The sequence below is a fragment of the Heterobasidion irregulare genome, assembly GCF_000320585.1.
Source record: "Heterobasidion irregulare TC 32-1 unplaced genomic scaffold scaffold_10, whole genome shotgun sequence".
Classification (NCBI taxonomy): domain Eukaryota; kingdom Fungi; phylum Basidiomycota; class Agaricomycetes; order Russulales; family Bondarzewiaceae; genus Heterobasidion; species Heterobasidion irregulare.
In genome coordinates this window covers 847,440-871,013 of record NW_009258206.1, presented here as the reverse complement: position 1 = coordinate 871,013, position 23,574 = coordinate 847,440, and the positions used below count along the sequence as shown (strand labels likewise).

The window sequence follows — 23,574 nt, the reverse complement described above, 5'->3', positions numbered from 1 at the left end:
ATGTTCGGTTGGCTACACGGCGTTTATACCTAAAGCGGGTTTCTGCTTCTGGACGGCCTCCGGCTCGATAAACCTCAACAGGTGAATTTGCTTTCATCGAGGGATGAAGGTCGCCGCTGACACCCCACTTCCTAAACTCCAGCGGTCGTCGATATTACGTCCGATACGTATAGAGGAGCACGTCCAGGCTAGGAGCGATTCTGTTATGGAAGAGGCGTCTGCACCCGTCACAGATGCTAAAAGGGCGACGGCCTTTCTGTTCTCCCGCCACCAACCACTCTCAAAAGCGCTCCAACAGCCTTGTACGGAGCGACATGGTGCGCTCGGTCTGTCACGAGCGATGGGTATCGACCGCTTGCCAAGCCGATGTCCGACGCACCATAGCACTCCTCAGCGCCCAGCGCTCATTGGGAATGGGTTTCCACGACTATAGATAGCTGATTTCCAGTTCCACGCTCTACGGCGCGCAGAACGCTCATCTAATTGTGGCTGATGAGGCCATGAGGCCTATACGGGGAAGCACTTCACATAGCCGCTCGATGTGGATTGAGCGCGCGGGTTATTGTAGAATGTTTCCACCCTTCAGTTCCTCAGGTGACGTTGCTGGCGGATCGGGCATGAGGCAGGGCCAATATAAGACAATGGGCCGTCGAGCGCTGATTTGCGTGGCTCCTCCTGTTCATCTCTCCTCCCTGAAATCTCTGCAAGATGTGTCGCTGGTTTGCATTCGTGTCTCAGTAGGTTGAGAGCGCGCTACGCTGAGGGCCCACTGACGGAATGCCGCCTCAGCAATCCGGTTCTGCTGGAAGACGTCTTGATCGATCCGAAGCATGCGGTGAGCGAGATCCTTCTCCTGCTTGCTGCTACACCGGCTCATGCGACGATCCCGATCCGCGCCAGATCACCAAACAGTGCGCCAGCTTCGCCACTCCGAGGCGAACGAGGAACGCTGACGTCCATCCAGAGTGCACGATCATTATTTGCCAGGTGCGGCGGATGCAGAGATCATCGCTGCGACGGCATCGCTTACGCCTAGCGCTGCAGGTCTTCTTCACAATAATCCCGACGAGACCGTCGAACAAAAAGCTGCGGCTGAGAAGGACCTCGCTCTCCGTCAGTCCGAGTCGCTGCCCCCCTCGATGTGGCTTACCACGCTCTATTTTGGGCAGGAAACCTGATGTTCAACATCGACGGCTTCGGCGTCGCATGGTACACGCACACGCGCGCGCAGTTCGAGCCCGACTTCACGCAGGGCCCCCGTCCCGCGATGTACAAGACCGTCGCGCCCGCGTAAGCTCTCTGCGCGGCCCCTACCCTACGCGTGTGCGATCGCGGACCTGATGACGAGCTGTTGGGACGCAGGTTGACGGACCCGACGTTCACCTACATATGCGGCAACACCGCGTCGAGCTGCATCCTCGCGCACATCCGCGCGGCGAGCGCCCCGCCCGTCGTGCAGACGAACAACCACCCGTTCATATTCGGGCGGCACAGCTTCATGCACAACGGCTCCGTCTCGAACTTCCGCAGCATCGTGAGTCGCCCGCGTGCTCGATCGTTCGCGGGTCTGAGCGTGGCGGGTGTTGGTAGCGCCAGGAGCTGTCGCGCCGGATCAGCAGGGAGAACCTCGGGCTGATCCAGGGCAACTCGGACACGGAGCACGTCGCGGCGCTGTACTTCACGCACCTCGGGGACACGGCGGCCACGCACCCGATCGAGCACATGCGCGACGCGCTCGCGCGGACGATCAAGGACGTCCAGGACGCGCAGGCGGCGGTGCTCACGCCCGACGAGCTCAAGACGTCCGCGAACTCGCTGAACCTCTGCACCAGTGCGCTCGCTATCCCTCTACTGAATAGACCTGGACAGCGCCGCTGACGACGCGGCGGGCGGCACAGCCGACGGGGAGCAGATGATCGCGGTGCGGTGGCGCAACTCGGAGACGGAGCAGCCGCCGAGCCTGTACGCGTCGACGACGGCCGGGGTCGTGCTCAACCGGAAGCACCCCGGGGCCAGCAACGAGGGCCCCGACTCGCCGCAGGAGCTGCTCGCGAAGCTCGGCTCCGCGCGCGAGCTCGCGCAGGAGCGGAACGCGCACGGGCTGCACCTCATCGTCGCGTCGGAGCCAACCAGTAAGCGCGCCCCGTCCTCCCGTGCGGCGGTGGGTAACTGACTGCGCGCGGGCGCGGCCCGCGAATTGTACCGTGTAGCGTTCGACGCGAGGGATTGGAAGCTGCTGGATAAGAACGACTGCATCATGGTGGACAAGAACATGCGTCTGACGGTGGACGCGCTGAGGCTGCCTGCCTGAGGGGGATGTCGGTGCACGGAAACTGTAACTTGTGATGTGCGTGTGCGTTGGCGACGAATGACATTGGTCTCTTGTACAGTACGGCTGCTGCGAGTGGCGGGGCGGGGTGCTGACGTTAGGGGACGCGCTCGCCGGGGGAGTGATGTCATCGCGGGCCACCGAGCGTCGCATGTCGCAGAAGCCGCGTGCACACACACACCCGAACCCCCTCGAGCCCTCTTATCGATGACCGCGCTCAAGATGGCCCCCGTACAAACATCAGCCCAGTTTTGGCACCCTGAGGGCACGGACGCCGCCGCCGCCCCGCAGAGCTTCCCAGTCGAGGGCGTCGACCCGCACCTGGCGTTCTACAGGCCCGAGGTCCTGGACACGATCGCGCGAGAGATCGACGCCATCGGCGGGGAGCTCAGGGCGCTCAGCTTGGATATCCACCGTAAGCACCACCGTCCCTTCCTCGTCCAGACCCAGCACAGTCCGACCGGTGCCCCCCCGCACACACGCACAGAGCACCCCGAGCTCAAATTCGAAGAGACGTGCGTGATCGCGCCCATTTCGTACCGCGGGGCCGTTCGTGCTGATTTCTAGGCGCGCGTGCAGGCACGCGCACGACGTGCTGACGGCGTTCATGGGCGCGCGCGGGTGGGCGGTCGAGCGGCACTACTTCCTCGACACCGCGTGGGCCGCGACGTTCGTGCACGGCGCGGGCGGCCGCGTGCTCGGGGTCAACTCGGAGATGGACGCGCTCCCTGGGATCGGCCACGCGTGTGGGCACAACCTCATCGCCATCGCGGGCGTCGCCGTCGCGTGCGGCGTCAAGGCCGCCATGCTGAAGCACGACATCCCTGGGAAGGTCGTCTTGCTGGGCACGCCAGGTGAGCGTCCGCCCGGTCATGCACGTGGTTGTTGATGGCTCATTTTGTTTATCGTATTGTAGCTGAGGAAGGAGGAGCGGGGAAGGCCATCCTTCTCGAAAAGGGCGCCTATCGGGAGATGGACGCGTGCCTCATGTGGGGCGCCTTCTTTTCGCTTTCGTCTGCTCGTAGTTTTGACGCTGCCTCGAACTCGCAATAGGTGCCACCCTTCGCCTGGGCCCAAGCACGGCGCGAGCCTGAGCAGCTGTCTTGCGCTGATCCGTCTCGACGTCGCATACGAGGGCCACACGTGCGGCACCATCGATCTTGCTCTCATCCGTTCACGTATTCATGTCTGCACAGGGCGCATGCGGCCATGAGACCCTGGGAGGCGCAGAACGCGCTGGACGCAGCCGTTTCTGCGTACACGAACATCTCGTACCTCCGCCAGCAGATCAAGCCCACGCACCGCGTCCACGGCGTCTTCAAAGGCGAGGACTGGGCTGCGAACGGTCAGGATCTACACTTTTATCTTTATTTCCATTTTACCGCCGAGGACGGCGCCGACGGCTGACCGCGTGCGCTGCGACAGTGATCCCGGACAACGCGCAGATGCTGTACGTCGTCCCCACACACCCAATCCGCGTGCTGACTGGCTTGGCTTGGTTCGGCTGAAGGTGGTACATCCGCGCGCCGACGCTGGCCGAGCTCCAAGAGGTCGTCCCGCGCGTGAAAGCGTGCTTCGAGTGCGTATTCGGTGCCCCTCGACCCATCTACGCTTGCCTTTCTAAATAAAATCAAAAATAATCGGCGTGCGGCGTGCGGCGTGCTAGGGCGTCGGCGCTCGCGACGGGGTGCAAGGTGGCGATCTCGACGGAGACGCACCCGCTGTTCGATCTGCGGCAGAACACGGCGCTAGGAAAGTGTGCTCGCGCGCGTCGTTTGTGGGTCGTGGATGCTGATGTGTGTAGCTCTCGGATGCTGCAGGCGAGGCGTTTGCGGAGGTGTTCAGGAGCAAGTTCGGCCCTATCGACCGCGTTTTCGGTATCGACGGCGCGTCGACCGATTTTGTGCGTCGCCGTGCCCAACAATCTGCGGCGCCGTCGCGAGGCTAACCGAGCTCGTGGACGCCTTTGTTTGCATCTTACAGGGGAACGTGACTTACGGTAAGCCGGCGCACTCACGCTGACTCTGGTCGAACACACGAGCGACGCTTCACGCAGCGCTGCCTTCGCTCCACCCGGGATTCTGTGAGCCCCTTGCCCTGAGCTCCCCTCCCCGTCTCATACTACTACTACCACTACTACTACGACTGACATTGATATCGCGCAGCGATCCCGACGCTGCCGAACGGCGGGAACCACACGCGGCAGTTCGCGGAGGCGGCGGCGACGCCCGAGGCGCACGCGGCGGCGCTGAGCGTGTCCAAGTCGCTCGCGCTCGTCGGGCTGCGGGTGCTCGACGACGCGCGGTTCGCGCGGGAGGTGAGGCATCGCGCTTCGTGCGCGGTTGGGTCGTCGTTGCTGACTTGTTTGCTTGGGCGTTGGTTGCGGCGTTGTGCAGGTCAAGGACGCGTTCGAGAAGGACAGGAAGGAGAGGGGGGTGGATAGTATACAGTGGAGATGACGGCGAGGGAGGACGGGACGTGATGTATCTGGTGTCGTTTGTTGCTGCAATATATGGCCTCGTTCTTGTGTGTTATGCGAGTGGCGAGGCGAGGCAAGGCGAAGCGAGGCGGCGGTCACGCGGAGGGAGGTGGGCGACGAGTGCGGCAACGGCCGCGGTGCGAATCAATCTGCTCAGTGACTCGGATGCTCAATCGATTGCAGCACGCCCTCCCTCGTCGCTCCAGCACATACGCTACATACTCCTCGCTCTGCGCGCCCACCCGTCCCCGTCCCCGTCCCCATCGCCCCCCGTACACGCCGCCGCGCACCCGCACGCACTCGTCCGCAGCGATGGCACACCCCGTCGCATCGTCCTCGCACCCCGCACAGCACCCCGCCCCCGAGACCCCGCACGCCGCCGACGCGCAGGGCGGCGCGCCCAAGATGCCGAAAGACAAGAAGAAGGCCGACGCCGCGTCGCAGCACCCCCTCGAGGTGCGCTCTTTGTCGTTTTTCTCCATTTTGTGCGTCGAGAAGGGCTCACGGACATGTTCGCGCGCGGCGCTCGCCAGATGCAGCCCGCCCCCGCGTTTTTCGACCATCGCATCAAGATATTCGACAGGCTCAAGGCGGAGCACGATGCGTTCGTTGCAGGTGAGCCGTCAGTCTTAGTGTTTTTTTTTCTTTTTGGCGAGCGAGCGAGCGAGCGAGCAGGACTCGCAAAGCCCGCCGGTGATTTTCGACGCTCGACGCTGGGGCTCGGGGAGCCTTCGTGCCAGAAGGTCGGATTGCGAGGGGGCAGGCGGAGAAACCGCCGCATGGCCCAGAATGGGCGCATATGCTGGCCCATACGGCACGTCCCACACATCGCCGTATGCGCCGAGCAAATCCCGCCCGCCCGCAGCGCCATCGCTACCGGCCGATCGCTGCCCCCCACGCTCGAATGTGCCCGGCCCCGTGCACGATGCTCTCCGCCGCACGCGCGCTCCTCTCACCACGTTCGCTGACCGCTATTTCCAGCGCAACCCCGTGAAGAGATCGCTATCACGCTTCCGGACGGTTCCCAGAGGAAAGGGACTAGCTGGGAGACGAGCCCGATGGATGTCGCTAAGGAGATCTCGAAAAGCCTGTCCGAGAGGCTCGTCATCGCGAAGGTCCGTCCCGCCCCCGCCCCCTCCCCATCGCTCGCCCTTGTTCCCGATCGCCAAAAAACCAAAACGCAAACCTCCACTTCCAGGTCGACGACGTCCTGTGGGACCTCGAGCGCCCGCTAGAAGGCCCGTGCAAGCTCGAGCTGCTCGATTTCGAGCACCCGGAAGGTACGCCCCTCGCGCGCACCCTCCGCACCTATTTTCGAACGGCTGACCCGGCCGGAACAGGCAAGAAGGTGTTCTGGCACTCGTCCGCGCACGTCCTCGGCGAGGCATCTGAGCGGCACTATGGGTGCCACCTCTGCATCGGCCCCCCGACGGACGACGGCTTCTTCTACGAGATGGCCATCGAAGACCGGTCCGTCTCTCTCTCTCTCTCTCTTTCTCTCTCTCTTTCGCAGCCCTCCTCATGCTCTCGCGCGCTGACACGAACGGATGCGAACTTGTAGACCCGTGACCAACGCAGACTACCCGTCGCTGGAGAAGGTCGCCGAGAGCGCGATCAAGGAAAAGCAGAAGTTCGAGCGACTCGTGGTGCCGAAAGAGACCCTGCTCGAGATGTTCGCCGTGCGTCCCTCCTCCTTGTCCTCCTTCTTGTCGTTGTCGAGACTCCGCGTCGGGCGTTGCTGAACGCGGTTTGGACGGCAGTACAATAAATACAAGAAGTACTTGATCGAGACGAAGATTCCCGACGGCACGTCTACGACCGTGTACAGGTGCGGCCCTATGGTCGACCTGTGCGCCGGCCCCCACATCCCGCACACGGGCAAAATCAAGGCGTTCATGATCACCAAGGTCCGCACGCGCTCTCCAAACATCCCTTCTTTTTTTTTATTTACACGGGCCCAATCTCATCGCGCGCAGAACTCGGCATCGTACTTCCTGGGTAGCGCCGAGAACGACTCGCTGCAGCGCATCTACGGGATCTCGTTCCCCGACAAGAAGCAGCTGGCCGAGTACAAGGTCTTCCTCGCCGAGGCCGCGAAGCGCGACCATCGCAAGATCGGCAAGGTGCGTGGATGTCTGGCTGTTTTCTGGGTCGAAGAAGGCAAATTTGAGTAGGATGAGCGCTGACGTGCTTTGCAGGAGCAAGAGCTGTTTTTCTTCAATGATCTGAGCCCGGGGAGCGCGTTTTGGCTTCCCCATGGCACGCGTATTTATAATACCCTCGTAGAGTTGATGCGGGTAAGAGTGCTAATTGTGGGACGTTTTGAGCTGTATAACATATTGTCGCCATGCAGTCTGAATACTACAAACGAGGCTACCAAGAGGGTGAGTCCTCCGCCTCCCGCCTTCCGCCTCCCGTTCCACGCATCCTGACGCGATCCCCCTCTCTTTCACCCTCTCCCCAGTCATCTCCCCAAACATGTATCACTCGAAGCTCTGGGAGACGTCCGGGCACTGGCAGAACTACAAGGACGACATGTTCACGCTCGACATCGAGAAGGAGAAGTGGGGGCTCAAGCCGATGAACTGCCCGGGGCACTGCCTCATCTTCGACTCGCGCGACCGCAGCTACCGCGAGCTGCCGATCCGCATGGCGGAGTTCGGGATCATACATCGGAACGAGGCGAGTGGCGCGCTGACGGGGTTGACGCGCGTGAGGCGGTTCGTGCAGGACGATACGCATGTATTTTGTATGCCGTCGCAGGTGCGCTTGCGTTCTCTGCGTTTCCTCTCTGTTTTTCTTTTTTTCTTTCTTTTTTCTTCTTTTCTGTTGAAGTGAACGTGCTCACGAGCGTGTGCGCGATTTTTGACAGATCGAGGGCGAGATCGACGCGCTGTTCAATTTTATGCAGCATACGTACGGCTTGTTCGGGTTCGAGTTCAGCTTGGAGCTGTCCACGCGCCCCGACAACTTTCTGGGCGACATCGAGACGTGGAACAAGGCCGAAGAGGTCCGCTCTCTCCCCTTTCTGCGTCGGCTCACCATTTATCCCTGACCCGTCCGTCCGTCCGCTCGCGCGCGCGCACGCACGCACACGCACGCACGCACGCACAGCAACTGCGCAACGCGCTCGACAAAAAGTACCCGGGCAAGTGGGAGCTGAACCCCGGCGACGGCGCGTTCTACGGGCCCAAGATCGACATCACGATCCGCGACGCGCTCAAGCGCTCGTTCCAGTGCGCGACGATCCAGCTCGACTTTCAGCTCCCGGACCGCTTCAACCTCAAGTACCGCGCGCCCGACGAGCCCGCCGCTGCTGGAGCGGACACGGGCGGCGCGGAGAAGCCGCCGTCGCGGCCTGTGATTATTCATCGCGCGATACTTGGGAGCTTGGAGCGCTTCATTGCGATTATTACTGAGCATTTTGCGGGCAAGTGGTGCGTCGCTCGTTTCGTGATCCTCCTCCTCGTTGGGATTGTTTGGGCTCTTGGGTCCGCGTGGTCGGGTTGCGGATCTGCGAGATCGCTTGGATGGATGGATCGTGTTGCGTCGACCCGTGGCGGAGGGAGCCGTGTGATGCTGTGGGCCTGTGGTGCTGACTGACTGACTGACTCGATCTGTGCACGGACAGGCCATTCTGGTTATCTCCTCGGCAGGTCCTCGTCATCCCGGTCGCCGCTCCCTACGTCAGTGGGATCTCCCCGTCTTCTCCCGCATTCTCCTGACCGAGAAGTTTTTTTTCTGTTCCTTGTGTGCGTGTGTGCGTGTGTGCGCGCGTTTTTTTTCGCTCGCTCGCCGTCTTTCCCCTTTTCGCGATGCAGAAAGAGTACGCGGCGGAGATCGCGGGCAAGTTGGCTGAGCTGGGGCTGTACGCGGACGTCGACAACGGGGACAACACGCTCCCGAAGAAGATCCGGAACGGAGAGGTCGCGCAGTACAACTTCATCCTCGGTGCGTTGCAATCTTCGCGCTCGTCCGACTTGCTTGCGCTGACGTGTCTCCACGTTATGAACGGACGACCCCACGATTGAACGCAAAAAAAATAACATAACATAACATCATACTCGCGGATGCAATCACCGCGGTCACAACAATCGCACGCCGCGGCAAATTGAACTCTAAAAACACGGGGCTGCTTGGACGCCGTCTATTCAACTTTTTTTACTACGTTCTCAGTGGTGGGACAAGAGGAGCTCGACGGGCGCTCCGTCAACGTGCGCAACCGGGACGACGTGGGCACCAAGGCGAAGACGGAGATGGTCCCGCTCGACGTCATCGAGGACAAACTCGTCAAACTCAAGGCGTCCCGCAGTCTGCTGAACAAGCTGCCGGAGTAGACAGGCTCTCTCTCGACAGGCTGCACGCTTGCGAGCGGAGGTTCGAGAACAGGCGGGCAGGCTTTTTTTTTAGATAGGCAGATCATTTTTGAGGCACGATTTTGAATGTATGAAGAAAGAAAGAGATTGGAGAAATTGAGAGAGTTTGTTTGTATTTTGGTTTTCTTTTCGGGCGGCTGCTCGTTTGAGTGCACGCCGGGGTGTTGAGGGGGACAGGCAGGTAGGCGTAGGTGTGCCGCTTGCGAAGAGGCGCTCAGGGAAGCTTCATCGGTCGCGGCTATGTTTGCGGCGCAGACGCGAAAATTTGTAAATGGCGCGACGCGCGCGCGCGCACGCATGCTCAGCTCACACGGACTGAATTCAGGCAAGACCGCCCAGTTGCGAGCGCTGTTTGTAGATCGGTGTTAGTATGCCCCGGGTCGACAGCAGGAAAAAAAAAGAGGGGTGCGCACGAGGTTCATGATGGTGTCCCGCTCGGTTGGTGGGAGCTGGTTGATCTGCTCCGGCGTCAGACTGAGGACTTGGAGAAGCATCGCCTGCAAATGTAAAAAAAGGGGAGTGCCAAAGGATGCGATCAGCTTGGCCACCGGGAGAGAGGAGAGGAGCTCCGGATCGTGGGAGGAACGACCCGGGCTAGACGAGGGTGCGGATATCATACGCACACGCTGTGAGGGGTCGATGTTCAGGGCCTCAAAGCCCCCGCCGCTGCTGTTGCCTTGCGGCGCTGGTCGTGGAGCCGGCGGGGGGCCGGTGTTCATGAGTCCGGCGGGTCCGGCATTCGGGTTGAAGTATGACGGCGGAGGCGGAGGCATCGGTTGAGGAGGTTGCGCTTGCATGTGGTGTTGAGGCGTGTGTGTCTGGGGCACGTTCGGGGGCGGCGCCTGGAAAAAGGGCGGTTGTTGCGGCTGCGGGGCGTGGAAAGACGGGGGCATCGGGGCCGGTGGCGGCGCAGAGTGCCCTGATGCCCCGGGTTGCGAGCCGGTGGCGGCGAGCATGCGCTAGGTGGGTGGCAGGCGGGATGTGAGATGAAGATGAGTGGATGGGCGGTAACTATGCGGTAACTGAGGACTCACCTCAAGGATTGCAGGGTCGACGATTTTGTTGAGAAGTAAGGCCTGGAAGAGTGCGTATGATAGTTGTGGGTGGCCGACCAAAAGAGATCGAGCTTGCTCAGGATGTGTAATCACAAATGCCTGCAGAAGGGATGGGTGAGCATATGAGAAATCTAGGCGCTGGAAGATTGATGATATAAAGCTGAACTGTATGGAGATCGAACGGAAAAAGCACCCGCAAGTCCGCCGCGATATCGCACAGGAAACTGCGACGTGAGAGCAAGATTGTGTTCAATCGAAAGGTCCCCATTTTGCTCAACAAAACTTAGCAGCTAATGGAAGTATCTGCAGACACATCATGGGAGCTGCGGAACGTACAGCAGCCGGACAAGCTGCCACAGTCTATTCTCATGACCCCTGATGTATATTGTGCCCATAGTCGTCGGAGCAATCAAGATGCACACCCTCCCCGAACTTCGCTCTCATGGCGTGAATGCTGTGCCCGATCCATCGCGTATGGGCCGGAAGAGATCCCACTTGCGATCATCGCAAGCCACACCAGATAGGTCGAAAACTTGTGAACAGTGTACTCACCTTCATCTGTGCGAGGACTTCGACCAACTGACCCGGGTTCATGGTTGCGAGCGTTCGACTGATCATATCAAGCACTTGCGCACCAGGTGGCAATGGCATGCCGGGTGGGAGGGTGCGAAGAAACGCGTCCTTATCTCTCTCCTTGTCCCTTGGCTCTCGGAATCCGTCGCGCTCTCGCTCTCGCCACTGAGCACGGGTCTCGCCACCGTCGATGAGTTCGCCGCGCACAGTCGTTTTGCCTTCGAGAAAGGGGTCGGAGTCTGCGAGGTCGATGCGCAGTGGCCGACCACCGACGTCCACGTTATTGAGGTTGCGTACGGCCGATTGGGCAGTGTCGTGATCTGGTTTCATGAGGGGAAGTGGTTTTGAGGACAAGGCGATGAGAGGGTCGCGTGGCGGTGGTGCTGCGTAGTACGTACCGGCAAATTCACAAAAACCATATCCACGGGGTTTCCCTGTGTCTCGGTCATACACAAGCCTTGGCACAAAAGAGAAGGCGTCAGATGAACGCACGGGCAGTGCATGAAAGGTTCCTGATATCGCCTACTTACCTGAATCCAACTACTTGTCCAACAGATTTGAAAACGTCAATGAGTTGTTCCTACATTGTGGCCACGTTTATTCCTTGAATTCAACAAATTCACATGGATGCGCACCTCTCCCATGTTGTAGGGAACATTTCCGACTGAAATACAACGTGAACGCGATGCGCGGAATCCAGATGATAGAAGCGTGTACCGAAGACAACTTTACTCATTGTAACGAGTCACGAATAAGCGGTGTAGATCAACGTTTTTGTTATTGTTGCGAATTAGGATTTTCCGAACAACGCAAAGAATGCCGGCGAATGTGCTTTGAAGATGGATGCAAAAGGTGCGTTCGGTTGGGCGCGCTTGCGATGGCCGGGCCGTTCAGCCACGCGCTTGCCTTTTTCAGCGCCAATGCGCCTTTGCGGCAACTGCTACTTCTTGGCTCTTGAACAACTGGCTCCTTCGGTTTATGTGCCAGCACCGCTCACTAGGAACGATATCCTTCTCTGAGATCATGCTGCATATATTTAGTCTCTTCCTCTTCTCGATTCATGACGCTTCAATCACTGATGGCACCTTGTGGTAAGGAAGCTCTATCAGGCACCTGGTACGTTTTGGCCTCTCATGGGCATTGGGCACATAGAGAATCCAAAAATGCCATCGTGCATCAACATCCTTCTCAAGGAAAAATTAATCACATGCCCTCAAATGAGCGGTTGTAGTTTGAGGCACAGCCAGTAGGCGACGGCCAGAAGCCCCCAGAGACTGGACGCACGACTACGATTTTTGTCAACCCACGTCGAATATGCTGATTGACGCTCCCTTCCCGCGGCACCGGGTGCGAATTATGAGCGCCTCTGCAGTGCTGTGTCGAATGTATCTCCACAAGATTCGGTCCCAATCGCCGATGGCCGGGACTCCTCTACAAAGCCTCGTTGCTCGGGGAGTGTCTCGACGGATCGCCGTGGACCCATCGCCGAACACAGGAGCGGTGCCCATGGCTCGCGCTATGGTATTCCACCGACCTGAAGTAGCTCCGGTTCCCAGACCTCACCTTCAAACCTTTTGGCAGCGAGGCCCGATATAACGTTATAGATGTAGGGACACAAATTGCTGGCTGTTACTAGGTTTCACCCCAAGCTGGTAGTCGAACGCGATCCGATCACTGTTGGATTTGTCGCGGCGGAGCACTGGAGATGATACGCTACCGCTTACATATGTATGATATCGCAACTTGATCCCGTCTTGATCTCCGGGTGTTAGGTTATGTAGTTCAGCGCGTGTCAGATCTCTTCATTTTCTGTGCTCGCTGGGTCGGCGCCTCCGCTGCGCGTTTACTGGCATTTCTCAGCCGATGTTGCGCGATTGGTCGCGCTGAGTCTGTTGGGGAACAGAAGCAGCAAGATCGCTGTTATTACTAGGCGCCCTGAAAGTAGGTACGTGTTGGCCTTATAGAGTGACGTGTTCGTCAAGCAGTGCTTTCTCGCGTGGCGAGTCTTCGTCTGAGTGGTGTATTCGTGGAGGCGGCGCCAAGTGGCGGGCACTGCGACGAACACCGAGATTAGTATTCGCTGTGCGATCTGTGCTTGCGATGCTCAGCGCTTAGCTCCTGTACCCGTACACTCCTTGTGCTTGATTTTCGTTCACAATGCTTCCGCAGTACAAGGCAGTGAAAACAGTATTGTGCTCTTCATCGATATAGTATCGGCATTTCACGGCCGCGCCAAACAGTAGGTCTGAGTATATCGAATGAACCAGTTGATCGTAGGTTATCAAAAGCGGAATCAAAACAGACACTCCACTAAACAAATCTGAAACTCTATCAGCCTATTATGTCGGACAAAAGGGCGGCAATAGACTACTCGGCCCGCAGCAATCCTATAGGGTGGATATAGGGACGTATAGCGCCAAGGGTGAAGAAGCGAAACCTCCACCGTCGGCGAGTTTCGAGAACATGCATCTTGTCGACAGGATATACTCTCCGGCGTAAACGGGCTCGGCTGTGTCTGATAGCAATAAAAGAGCCTCAGGAGGATTAAGCACGGCGATGATTGGGGGGCGTTAGGCTGAACGTTCCGATGAGTGCCTCCAAAGGAAGGTGACGCCCTTCGAGGCTAATCCAATGAACTCGGAGAGTCTGTTCTTCTAGCTCGTTGGGAGAAGGCATGGAAGCGCCACAACGGCTCAGCAGAGCTCAGCCGTCCTTGTTTCCTTCCGGAAGAGTTCTTTCTGCGAGCCATGAAGTCACGCAGATGCCAAGAATAGACAACTCCTTGCCTTGCCTTGTTCTATGCGCAATCTGATAGGGGTCAAAGGATGAAACACGCGGGCGATGTAGACGATTAGCAGTAATGAAAACATTGCGAGGACCTTGGGAATAGTTTACAGGGACAGATGTCATGACGCCATGGCCAAACAAGAAAGACCTGTACGAGGACTGGCTCGATCGCGCGGGTCAAATGACCCGCAAGAGGGCTAACATTTTGTGCGGTCCACCTGATGGTGTTTGCCATGGCGGCGTTTGCCATGGTGGTCATGGTATACGCGGCTGCCTAGGACGGTGCCCAGATAGTGCCGTTGATCAAGTGTGGCAAATGATAGCAGAGGAAGGCACCGGCCACCGAAAAGAACGCTGGTAGCAGGTTGTGGTGGTGCCTTTACGAGATGCCGTCCCACGAATAAAAGACAAACAAGCTGGGAAACTGTCTGAGATGGTGAAATCTGGCAAAACGATCACGGAAGTAAGACGGCGGGAGCGCTCATCGAGTCAAATCCCAATCAGAGCTCTGAATACAGTCCAAGGAGACCTATATGAGTAGAATGCCGACGTGTCGCCAAGTGTTTGAGAGTCACTCACGTTCGTGATGACCAATTTACGGTTTCCATTAGCATGCGAATTGCTAGGGTTGAAACCAGGGAGTGTTGATTTCATTGCGTTCTAAGGTCCACTAGGTGAATACGTGGAAACGGGACCCACCGAGACATTGAGTGCACATCTCAGGTCCGACTATGATCGGTGTTTGCTCTTATGCGCGCACAATATACGCCTTGACATCAATTTGGAAAGGTTTACAGCTGTAAGTGTAGCGTCGGAGTTGCATTGGTCACGTCGAGTCAGGTATCGTATTTTTGATTGGAAAAACATCGACCCTAACCCTAGTGTATATATGGCAGCTCGGCATGGATAGCTCCGGCCGAGAAGCTCTGGCACATTCTCGCGGCTTCTCGCTTGCACCTCGTCCATCCTCGACCACGCCCGAGACAGCCCGAGACGCCCCACCAACATTTCCCTTCGCCCATACAAGCCGGCACTTCATTCATACAGCCTGCTCGGCCTCCCGCTTAACGAACCTCCGAGGCGAGGTCTGTCAGCCCAACTCAGCCCATAAGTCATCTCGACGGACCCACGCAGGCCGAGCGCGGAAGTATGTGAAGGGCTTGCAGTAATGCGTGCACAGCATAGTGATTGCCCTGCTGCTGGAGGTAACTTCGTTGCCCTCCCAGAGGACAGCTTAGTAGTCTATTCAACAGACTTCAAGTGAACACAGCACCGGAGTGCAATGGGCATGAGATTTGGAAGTGGAGTGCGGAGAGGGGCAGTCCAGTCATCATCAGCCCACAACTGCGGTGGGGCCAGTGAGTGACGAGGGGGAGTCACATTCGGTGTCCGAAAGATCGGCGCTGTCCGAGACTCACAGCCACCCACTCCTCCGGCTGGAGCCCAGGACGGCTCGGTATATAAGCCACTCAAATAGCTCCCCATGTCTCCAGTCTTCTTCGCCTCTCCGATTTTGCCTGAACACCCGGATCTATCCGTTCAACAGTTTTTCTTCGCCCCTTGCTTTATAAACACCCAGCTCCGTATGACGGTTAAGGTATCCTCCCTGACTTCAGCCGTCAACCGTCATATGTCAGACGACCGCCCTCAGCGCATCCCCCGCCCCGAAGAATACCAGAGACGTCTCGAGCGCGAGTTCGCAAGACGCTATGTCGTCATGGTTCAGGCGAATCGTCGACGGACACTTGCCGTTCAAAACGGGACTAGCGCTAGTACAGCGCCCTTGATACCTCGGTTAGCATCTTTCAAGTTCTTGCCATTAATGTCGCTGACAAATAATTCAGCATGGAGATCTGCGATGCGCCAGATTCCCCCACAATAACAGCTCTGTTTGAGCTCCCCGGGATTCGGAAGGAGGAAATCGGAGTGCACATCACTTTGGCCGGGAAGTTGACTATCAGTGGCGAGCGCCGTCGGCCCCCACTTCTCACCAACGAAAACCCGGAATTACCTCGTTATACCGTACGCGAGTTGAAGTATGGACGCTATGAACGCACACTGCAGGTGCCTGAGGGGCTCGAGGTGAGCCTTAGTCCACATGCTCATTGCCCCTGTGGCTCAACGAGTCATGCTTACACTTTCCGACAGGTCAAAGATATCACTGCGAACCTGACAGACGGTATGCTCAGCGTCTCGTGGCCACGTCAATCTCCTTCGCGTACGCAGGCGTCTCAGTCAAGCGGCGCATCCACTTCTGCGCAACCGTCGAATCAATCGCGGTATATCAATGCGGCATGATGCTGTATCTGATAACATCGACTCGCAGCGACCCACATAATATTTTTGCATACCCATCAAAAAAATGGACTCGATCTTTCCCCTAGCTGCCTCGTTCCTGCAAATTCCGATCGCCGTTCCCCGCCCGGACTTCTGCGTGGACAGTGTTCGCCAACATGTCGTCTTCGTCGAGTTATTCCACCCACTATCCACTCCCCTGGCCTCTCTTTTCTCGCCTTCTCAGCACTTCTTATAATATGCCACGCATGCTATTAATCATGGTCACTCTCAAGATTATATCCTATCTTCTCATTAATGTGCGTCTCGTGTCTTCTTCTCTATCACGTCGGCTCGGTCATCTCCCCTCTCCGTCTCACTTGTACTATACCAAATCCTGATGCTGTACTCTCTGCATACGTGTGATTCATCGACTGACTCCATCTCTCCTGCAGGAAACCGCGTGCCTGCTATGTGTACCGTCATCCTTCAAGTGCTGCGCTCATCGACTCTTGCCGTTTTCACACCACATGTATCCATATTCACTTCGGGACCGAGACGAAACGGAACGTTGAGTTCCAAATGCACGGGTCCACGCTCATAATACACGCAACGCGGACCCGAACCGAGGAGTACATATTCCGAGGTGGACCAATTGGGGAATCATTAGACCTGGGATCGAGAGGAGAGGTGTTCTATGCTCGTTTTGACCTTGGTGGTTGCACTGCCTAGGCCTGGCCACTGACTATCTTTATTATCTCACGTCGCACGGCGTTGCGCTGCACTGCCTTCACCATCCTCATCTCACAATCTTCACAGCACATATACCGTGTTCGGATACACAGTTGTGATTCCCACCTATTGGCACTGAGTACGAGTACTATTTTCATCTTCTATGGTTGTACGCAGACGGGCCCTACATGTACACGGACTACCTTTTTCGCTTACGTCCTCCCTTTCACTCTCGTTGTCGTTGTCGTCATTCTTTCCTTTCAGGGTCTTGTGTTGTTCTGTAGCTCATATTCAAAACCCCTGTTGTCGTTTACTGTTTATGACTTTGCTTTGATACACCTAATACACGTGTAGTACTTCTCCGCTCAATCTTCGGCTGAATGAAAGGTCGAGTCATCTTCGGCGTTTCCCTTGACGGCTTTTCCACTATTCAATTGGGTGATCATCGAAGTCAACACAGCCGTCTCATGAAAGAAAGTTCTGCACCCTGAACAGAGTTGAGAACTTTACGGCAAACTCAAGAGGGAAGTAGCATCGCTCGCCCAATCGCAAGATGCACAACGTCGTATTCGTACAACTAGGCCAAGCATGTACACGGATAGACGCTAAGAAAAAACGACAGACTGAGTCGAGAGAGGAAGACAAGGATAGCTGATCAGCGCCCACTATTGTACAGATATACCACCAGTCATGTGAGAACGCAGAGCCGAAAAGCCGGAAGAGAGGTACACATACAACAAGTACCAGAAAGGTCGTTCATCAGGTCGTAGAGCTCGTCACAGTCACAAGTCGTTTAGAAATTGGGCGAGGAGCTCGGAGGCCGGAGTCGTAGCAGGCTCCGCCGCGCTCTCCAGCGGCACCGGAACGCTCGTCCTCCCGCGCAGCGACCCGTCCCACACAAGCGACTTGACCAGGTCCGCAAGCTTCTCGATGTCGCACCTGTCCACGTCCGAGTAGCACAGCACGAGGTTCTCGAGCCGCGCGCCGCTGTCTGCGCGCCTCTCAAGCATCCACAACAGCCCGTTGAAGTCTTTGTCCCGCGCGCCAGACTCGGTGCGGAACACCGCCTCGTAGATCGTTAGAGTGGACAGGTTCGGAAGGATGATCCCCATCCCAGTCGGAGCGCTGGCGGATGGAAGGCGCGCACAGAGGGCGTAGCAGAGTGCGCGGATCGAGTCGGGGCCGTGGATGCACAGCTCGGTGACGGCGGGGACATAGTGCAACAGCGGCTTCCACAGATCGCTAGTGAAGTTGCGGACGCGCGCGACCGTCAAGGCGGTCACGAATCGCAGAGGCAGCGCCGAGTACAGGTCGAAGATCGTGGACTGTATGATGCCATCATCCAGCCCCGACGCGCGGGCGAAATGAACGTCAAGCTTCGCTTCGGGGAGCTCATCGTCGAAGAATGACGGGACTGGCGAAGCCGCCGTCCAACCGTACATACGGATGCCGCGTTGCGCAGAGATGTTTTCAGAGTGCATGAGGATGCTGCGAAGGGGTTTGCCACGGGCAATATGCGGCACGATAATAGAAGGCACGGGTGGGATGGCGACGCGGTCTATGATGAACTGTAGACTCAAAGAGATGTCATCCGGAAGCGAGAGGAAGCGCAGGATGGAGTATATAGTGAGGTAACGGTCTGAAAAGCGCAGACGGGTGAGGCGAGGGAGTTGAATCATTTGCTGTGTGATGGAGTCGGGGTGCCGCACACGGGGAAGGAGAAAATTGAGAACGAGGGTTTCGAGCTGCGTCGTCACCGACAGAATGGCCAGGATGGACCGACCGTTGAATGGCCCAACGCAGTGAAGCTCCAGGCGCGTAAGCTGCGCGCAGTGCATGTGCAGAACGGCTTCGTCGAATGGGAGAAGGCAACGTTCTAAGACGAGCGTACGAAGCGGAAGCAATCCTGTGGAAAACATCGCCCTCGGAAGCTCGATCCACGGAGACTCGGTCATTGGGGAGGACCGAGATGTCGCAATTGCTCGTAACGTAAGAGACTCAAGAAGGGGATAAGGACCCAAGAACGATTTCAACACGTCCGCAAATGTCTCACTCTCCTGACTCACTATGCTGATTTCCTTTGTGTGGTCGGAGTGCGCTAAAGCTGATCGCACACTTTGGAGAAGGGAAAGTAGAATCTGACTCGGTTTTCTCTCAGGAGTAAGATTGACACGAATGGAGATAGGGGCGTTCCTCGCATACTGAAGCATGGCAGTAGCCATGGAAGAGTGGTGGAACGAGATGTTGGTCCACAGAGGGGGGTAGTCGAGGGCAAGCTCCCGCCAGTAACGGCAGACTTGAGTGATGCTCCTTATCCAATTTCCCCCATAGCCTTCGGTTTCTGGGTCCAGTTCGTCATCTGCAGCACACTCCTCGAAGATCTGCAATAGTATCTCTACGGGCAAGCGAGTGGCGATGGCAGAGTTAAGTTGCAGCTATGAATACATGGTGAAGCCTCAACAGTATATAAGTCGCTAGTTCGGCACACCTGAAGACCTGGTTCGGATGCACTGGTGCTCGTCCCTGCCATATTTGGATTGTCTGCTATGTGATTAGATGAAACAGCTAGTGTTTCGTCCCGCATGGAGCACCTACGTTTCACTCAGAACAATTGATTGAGGTGTCGATGATAGGCAATTAAACAGAGGTCGAAAAGAAAAATGAGGGAAGCGTCGAAGAGGTTGGACGTCGAGGTCCGGCGGCGAGTGACGACCTTGCGACGTCAACACTAGAACAAAATAGGTCGTGTATGACTAAGCAAACACTGTTGCTGTGAAAGGCTATTGAAACTGACACCGACTGATTCCCACCTCGTTCGAGTGCTCTGTACAGGTCCAGAGGATCTGCTTGTTGAAGGAAAGGATCATTCGAATTTTGCAAGTTGCAACTGCCGGGGGGATTTCTCTAAGAATTCTTTGGAGGAAAAAAAGGGCTTCTGATGGGCTCAATTTGGGTTTTCCAGAGAGTTTTCCAGCTGTTCAGTGTTTTCCACAAGGATCCACAGACAAATCGTAGGCAATCGCTACATGGCTCATCGGTTGGGATGAGTATCAATTGAAACCTCGCAGTGATTCTATCAATACAATATTGAAGATCTCAATCTCGGCGCTATAATCTCCATTGGAACTCGGTAGGAGAGAAAAGGAGTTCTAACATCAAGTCTGAAATACTGGTGAGCGAGGATACACTGTGGTCGCACACTTGCCTCCAACGATATTTACCTGTGAGCCTTTCAACAACAACAGCTTCCGACATCTATATCGTGTATGTGCGTGTATATGCAGAAAGGACCACTACTTGATTACCCTGACTCAAGTTCTAAAATAAGCGAATAAAGCAGCACGGACAAACAGACACCGCTCCAGATACTTACCCATCCCGCCCGGTCAGTCGAACGAGGACAGAAACGAATCAGTTCAGGTCACCAAAGTCCGTCATCGTCCGCTATTCGTAAAGATCATCATCGTCCCAATCTACCCTGTACCTGCCGTCGTCCACACTGTAGTCAGAATCTGTCCGTTCATAGTGATCATAGTGATCTATCGGGTAGATATCTTCTTCGCGACTGAGGGGGCGCGAGGGGTTCAGGAGATGGGCGAGGTGGCGCGGCGGCCGAGTGATGGAGCCATCGTCTTCCTCAGACCTGGAAATAGGGTAGAATCAGTCGGCGGCATCGTGGCGAGTGGATTATGGTGATCACATACGATTGATTAGAGGATCCATGGTCGCTACCACGGTCGCCTTCGCGGTCACTGCACGCCTGTTCAGAGAAGGTGCTGGATCAACGAATAGCAAAGTACGAACCTGGCCAATTCGCTGGCAATAGTATCATAGGGTAAGCCTCCTCGATCGCAGTACAAAGACCGTGCACTTACTCCACATCCTCGTCCGACTCGACTATAGCCCGACCTCCTCGACTTCGACTTGGCAGCACAGTGTCTGCCTCCTCGTCTGACACAACAATCGGCGCGCTCGCTCTGCCCCTCAATATCCTTCCCAACGCCCTGATTTCGTCGTCTGAATCCTCATCTGACGAGATTTCGATAGGACCATTGCCATTGCCACGCTCTGGAGCGTGCGCATCCACGCCATCGTCTATAAAGCTACCATCGTAGGAGTCCTCGTCTGAAAGCCCACGATCTAGCTCGTCGTGATAATGCTCCTCATAATCCTCGGGATCTGACACACCCTCCATCCCGAACAACACAGCCTCGAGGAAGCCGGCTACAGGGCCGTGGTCGCCGCCATACGAATCGCTGTCGTCCGAATCGTACCCAGCATACTCGCGCCCGCACTCGGAGCACACACCTTGCCAGATCTCGTGCATGCAATCCAGGCAGCGATATACGTTGTCCTCGACATCGTACATACCCACCGCCGCTCCCTCTCCCCCGTTCATCATCTGTGCAAGATGAGGTAGGTGATGGCCTCCCGGCGCATTTCTCCGGAAGATGTTGTGCCACGGATCGCGCTGCTCTGCGTTCGCACCGGGAGCGGGCGGGTTCTCGGCAGGCGCCTCGGGGTAGCCTAAGGCGAGCCCGCTTTTGGCAACGGCGGCGACCATGTCCTTAAGATTCCAGACTTCTGCCGGCCGTTCGAGGACTTCCGCACGGCATGTCGGGCACGTCTTTTTGCGCCAAAGAGCATTGGGTGGCACTGGATTGTCGGCGGCTGGCGTTGTGAACCACGAACGAAGGCAGTCGTAGCACGCGACATGTCCGCAGGGGGAGAGCGCGTAGGGTTTGTAGAGGAGACTGATGCAGATCTGGCAGGTCAACGACGGGAGCAATGTGCTGAACAATTCTTCATGGATGCGCAGGGACTGTGAAGTTTAAATAATCAGTACTGAAAGCACATTCAAGCTCGTTGACGCAACGCACCTCGGTCTTCGAAGACAACGACTGAGTCAATTGTGCTACATCGTCATTTGGCAGGGCCACTACTGCGCGTGCAGTCTGGCTGGTGCTCGAAGATCCTGGCCTCGACGAGGAACCCTGTACAAATTCAGGTGATTCGACCTTCGTTACATCTGAGCTCACTATGGCACTTGGTGCAGGATCGGGTGCGGCATTGTCGGATGTTAACGAGGACAGAGTAGCAGTGACTGTGGGCCCACTCTCTGGAACGTGCGCGACGTTCTGTATGACAGCCGCTCTTCGCTTTTTCTTCTTTCGCTTCCTCTTGTCTTTTTTGCTCTGCGTAGCTCGGCCATCTATCGTGTTCTCGCCGCCCATCGCGTCCTCGCTAACTCTCGCTCTCTTCACATCCCGGTCCTCTTCGTCTGGTGTCCGCGCCCGTTTGTTAGATGGAGTTATATTGGTTTCGTTAGTATCCAAGGCGCCTATCGAAGGCATGACGAGGATTTTCGTGCAAGCAGAAGGAGGAAAGCCGCTGAGTGGTTCGAAAGAAGAGAAAGGCAAGCGGGAAATGAAGCGGTTCCGGTCGAGATTGGTGTATTTTTCTCACGGTCCCTGCCTACCCCTCTATTTGTCACCAGAGAGATAGCTTGGAGACACCATTCTAAATTCCATCTGTTGCGCTCTTTCAGTCATCATCTCATGCAAACGTTCTACTCGATATCTATTAAGCAATCCGCAACTGACTACCCTCGCACATACGCCTGTTCCGCCCCCTGTGAGCGAACTAATTGCTGCAGCGCTTCAAGAGCCGGCTCGTCCTCATCCACACAAGGCAGATACCATGCTACAGTCACGTTCAAATAACCTGGCCACATACGTGCGTAGTGTATAGGTCTTACGAAGTAGGGATAGAGATAGTCAGACAGCATGTTGAAATCCACCAATGCCCCTAGTTCCTTTGCGAAGCAGGCCCAAATATGCGACTACCTGTGTGGTGCACCCTCAGGCTCTTCAAAGCTTCCAAGTATCGCAATTTTGCAATCCATAAGCCACAGTGTCCTCAGGGTTCCCTTATGGCGTACAATGAAATCTTCAATGTGCGTGTCCATATTGAACAGGATCCTTTTCAATGAGAGGGGTTCAAGCGCAGGAAAGTTCGCCTGCGAAAAATCGAGCCTAGGTACAACACCAACAAAGCTGCCGCTGCTAAGCTTTAACGACGTGAGGGAGTGTGAGACAGAACCGAGCATGCGGTGCTGAAACGTCTCCTCCCAGAATTTGATAAAGGGATCTTGAAACTGGGGCTCTGCTAAGTCATGACTAACAGCAGCTCCAATGGAGAGACTGGTCAGTGAGCCAAAGGGGCTTCCGAACGAAGGGAGGTCGTAAACGGGGTGATACAATGCAGTCATGCCTATAATGTTGACGGAGGTAACCGATGGCAAGGACGATCTGCTCGACAGTACAGAGAGGATGGTCCGCTGGAGACGCAGAGGCTCCATGGACGTCAAATTGCCCGTCAAGCAGGGGAATGACAACGTCAGAAATTTCAAGTTTGGAAGTTCGTGGATACGGGCGAATGAAGATGCGAGGGACACGAGCACGACCTCAACGTCTGAAGTCACCTCTCGTCCCATTACTAGGGGGATATGATCAAGTATACTTAGTCACCCGCCCACTCTTATATGGTCACATAAGCTTACCGCCAATGTGAGATTTGACCGGGACCTTAGGGACTTCATGAAAGTTGATTGCTATGATGAATTGAGTGACCATGTCACGCTGCAGAATCTCGCTGAACCCTGCAGCACTCATAAGGGTATTCTTGACTGTGATCTGTTGAAAGAGATGTGGCGTGGCCACCGCACAGAACGTCTTGTTCAACGATCGAATCTGAAACAAATCCTTGCGACAGGAAAGTTTGTCGACGATGTCGTGGAGAAGTTCATAAGGCAAGGTGTCTATACTACTTCAGAGTTGACGCAGTGGAGATCGGGTTGGAGGTTTCAAACCGTCTTGGGGTAGATGGAATCCAAACAAGACGCGATCTTTGCTCCGGCAATTTGATCTCCAACCGCTGCGCAAACTTTCGTGTAAGAGGGATCGAGGA

The 23,574-nt window shown here is 56.4% G+C and overlaps 10 protein-coding genes across 10 annotated transcripts; 5 read left to right on the top strand and 5 right to left on the bottom strand.

The window, feature by feature from the left end:
• The first annotated feature begins 683 nt into the window (after positions 1–683).
• HETIRDRAFT_441740 (uncharacterized protein) lies at positions 684–3,013 on the top strand. The gene is made up of 12 exons (XM_009552511.1): positions 684–737; positions 790–835; positions 901–911; positions 965–987; positions 1,045–1,113; positions 1,170–1,290; positions 1,363–1,534; positions 1,591–1,831; positions 1,899–2,132; positions 2,211–2,744; positions 2,817–2,844; positions 2,909–3,013. Exons 1-10 carry the CDS (start codon positions 709–711, stop codon positions 2,309–2,311), a joined length of 1,047 nt encoding a protein of 348 aa, XP_009550806.1. The 5' UTR covers positions 684–708; the 3' UTR covers positions 2,312–2,744; positions 2,817–2,844; positions 2,909–3,013.
• On the top strand, positions 684–4,772 carry HETIRDRAFT_479883 (uncharacterized protein; the record flags this gene model as incomplete). The annotated part of the gene is made up of 22 exons (XM_009552510.1): positions 684–737; positions 790–835; positions 901–911; positions 965–987; positions 1,045–1,113; positions 1,170–1,290; positions 1,363–1,534; positions 1,591–1,831; positions 1,899–2,132; positions 2,211–2,744; positions 2,817–2,844; positions 2,909–3,183; positions 3,246–3,318; positions 3,383–3,472; positions 3,526–3,674; positions 3,755–3,779; positions 3,840–3,908; positions 3,996–4,087; positions 4,150–4,232; positions 4,313–4,328; positions 4,386–4,412; positions 4,495–4,772. The coding sequence occupies exons 10-22, from the start codon at positions 2,369–2,371 to the stop codon at positions 4,770–4,772; spliced, it is 1,581 nt and encodes a 526-aa protein (XP_009550805.1). The 5' UTR covers positions 684–737; positions 790–835; positions 901–911; positions 965–987; positions 1,045–1,113; positions 1,170–1,290; positions 1,363–1,534; positions 1,591–1,831; positions 1,899–2,132; positions 2,211–2,368.
• Positions 4,773–5,120: 348 nt separating this feature from the next.
• HETIRDRAFT_65578 (uncharacterized protein) lies at positions 5,121–9,310 on the top strand (the record flags this gene model as incomplete). The annotated part of the gene is made up of 16 exons (XM_009552231.1): positions 5,121–5,264; positions 5,342–5,423; positions 5,790–5,923; positions 6,007–6,088; positions 6,149–6,278; positions 6,370–6,487; positions 6,569–6,715; positions 6,785–6,931; positions 7,007–7,105; positions 7,162–7,192; positions 7,273–7,571; positions 7,681–7,818; positions 7,923–8,245; positions 8,440–8,494; positions 8,630–8,759; positions 8,985–9,310. 16 exons carry the CDS (start codon positions 5,121–5,123, stop codon positions 9,143–9,145), a joined length of 2,220 nt encoding a protein of 739 aa, XP_009550526.1. The 3' UTR covers positions 9,146–9,310.
• A 195-nt stretch (positions 9,311–9,505) lies between these two features.
• Positions 9,506–11,548, bottom strand: HETIRDRAFT_125531 (uncharacterized protein; the record flags this gene model as incomplete). Its single annotated transcript, XM_009552509.1, has 9 exons — positions 9,506–9,532; positions 9,598–9,681; positions 9,808–10,143; positions 10,219–10,338; positions 10,792–11,132; positions 11,211–11,269; positions 11,343–11,392; positions 11,448–11,476; positions 11,530–11,548. 9 exons carry the CDS (start codon positions 11,546–11,548, stop codon positions 9,506–9,508), a joined length of 1,065 nt encoding a protein of 354 aa, XP_009550804.1.
• Positions 11,549–11,851: 303 nt separating this feature from the next.
• Positions 11,852–12,791, bottom strand: HETIRDRAFT_411546 (uncharacterized protein). Its single transcript, XM_009552508.1, has 2 exons — positions 11,965–12,791; positions 11,852–11,903 (listed from the first exon to the last, which is right to left on the bottom strand). Exon 1 carries the CDS (start codon positions 12,318–12,320, stop codon positions 12,111–12,113), a length of 210 nt encoding a protein of 69 aa, XP_009550803.1. The 5' UTR covers positions 12,321–12,791; the 3' UTR covers positions 11,852–11,903; positions 11,965–12,110.
• Positions 12,792–15,184: 2,393 nt separating this feature from the next.
• On the top strand, positions 15,185–15,897 carry HETIRDRAFT_327599 (uncharacterized protein; the record flags this gene model as incomplete). The annotated part of the gene is made up of 3 exons (XM_009552507.1): positions 15,185–15,393; positions 15,444–15,681; positions 15,748–15,897. 3 exons carry the CDS (start codon positions 15,185–15,187, stop codon positions 15,895–15,897), a joined length of 597 nt encoding a protein of 198 aa, XP_009550802.1.
• Positions 15,898–16,052: 155 nt separating this feature from the next.
• HETIRDRAFT_326639 (uncharacterized protein) lies at positions 16,053–16,448 on the top strand (the record flags this gene model as incomplete). The annotated part of the gene is made up of 2 exons (XM_009552506.1): positions 16,053–16,193; positions 16,329–16,448. 2 exons carry the CDS (start codon positions 16,053–16,055, stop codon positions 16,446–16,448), a joined length of 261 nt encoding a protein of 86 aa, XP_009550801.1.
• Positions 16,449–17,155: 707 nt separating this feature from the next.
• HETIRDRAFT_436206 (uncharacterized protein) lies at positions 17,156–19,277 on the bottom strand. Its single transcript, XM_009552505.1, has 3 exons — positions 19,201–19,277; positions 19,094–19,146; positions 17,156–19,040 (listed from the first exon to the last, which is right to left on the bottom strand). The coding sequence occupies exons 2-3, from the start codon at positions 19,133–19,135 to the stop codon at positions 17,388–17,390; spliced, it is 1,695 nt and encodes a 564-aa protein (XP_009550800.1). The 5' UTR covers positions 19,136–19,146; positions 19,201–19,277; the 3' UTR covers positions 17,156–17,387.
• Positions 19,278–19,865: 588 nt separating this feature from the next.
• On the bottom strand, positions 19,866–21,998 carry HETIRDRAFT_460564 (uncharacterized protein). Its single transcript, XM_009552504.1, has 5 exons — positions 21,486–21,998; positions 20,481–21,427; positions 20,410–20,421; positions 20,310–20,357; positions 19,866–20,248 (listed from the first exon to the last, which is right to left on the bottom strand). Exons 1-5 carry the CDS (start codon positions 21,957–21,959, stop codon positions 20,050–20,052), a joined length of 1,680 nt encoding a protein of 559 aa, XP_009550799.1. The 5' UTR covers positions 21,960–21,998; the 3' UTR covers positions 19,866–20,049.
• Positions 21,999–22,447: 449 nt separating this feature from the next.
• On the bottom strand, positions 22,448–23,429 carry HETIRDRAFT_326840 (uncharacterized protein; the record flags this gene model as incomplete). The annotated part of the gene is made up of 2 exons (XM_009552503.1): positions 22,448–23,079; positions 23,168–23,429. Coding segments are annotated over 2 exons (894 nt in total), but the record flags the coding sequence as incomplete, so codon positions are not given.
• Positions 23,430–23,574: the final 145 nt, after the last annotated feature.

Coding starts and splice junctions, on each gene's coding strand:
- HETIRDRAFT_441740 (XM_009552511.1), top strand. CDS start 709: ATGTGTCGCTGGTTTGCATTCGTGTCTCA. Junction 1,114..1,169: donor TGAGAAGGACCTCGCTCTCC/GTCAGTCCGAGT, acceptor TATTTTGGGCAG/GAAACCTGATGTTCAACATC. Junction 1,535..1,590: donor TCTCGAACTTCCGCAGCATC/GTGAGTCGCCCG, acceptor GGGTGTTGGTAG/CGCCAGGAGCTGTCGCGCCG.
- HETIRDRAFT_411546 (XM_009552508.1), bottom strand. CDS start 12,320: ATGGGCACCGCTCCTGTGTTCGGCGATGGGTCCACGGCGATCCGTCGA.
- HETIRDRAFT_436206 (XM_009552505.1), bottom strand. CDS start 19,135: ATGGCAGGGACGAGCACCAGTGCATCCGAACCAGGTCTTCAG. Junction 19,041..19,093: donor CATCCGAACCAGGTCTTCAG/GTGTGCCGAACT, acceptor ATGTATTCATAG/CTGCAACTTAACTCTGCCAT.
- HETIRDRAFT_460564 (XM_009552504.1), bottom strand. CDS start 21,959: ATGCCTTCGATAGGCGCCTTGGATACTAACGAAACCAATATAACTCCA. Junction 21,428..21,485: donor CGTTGTCTTCGAAGACCGAG/GTGCGTTGCGTC, acceptor TAAACTTCACAG/TCCCTGCGCATCCATGAAGA. Junction 20,249..20,309: donor CATGGATCCTCTAATCAATC/GTATGTGATCAC, acceptor CCCTATTTCCAG/GTCTGAGGAAGACGATGGCT.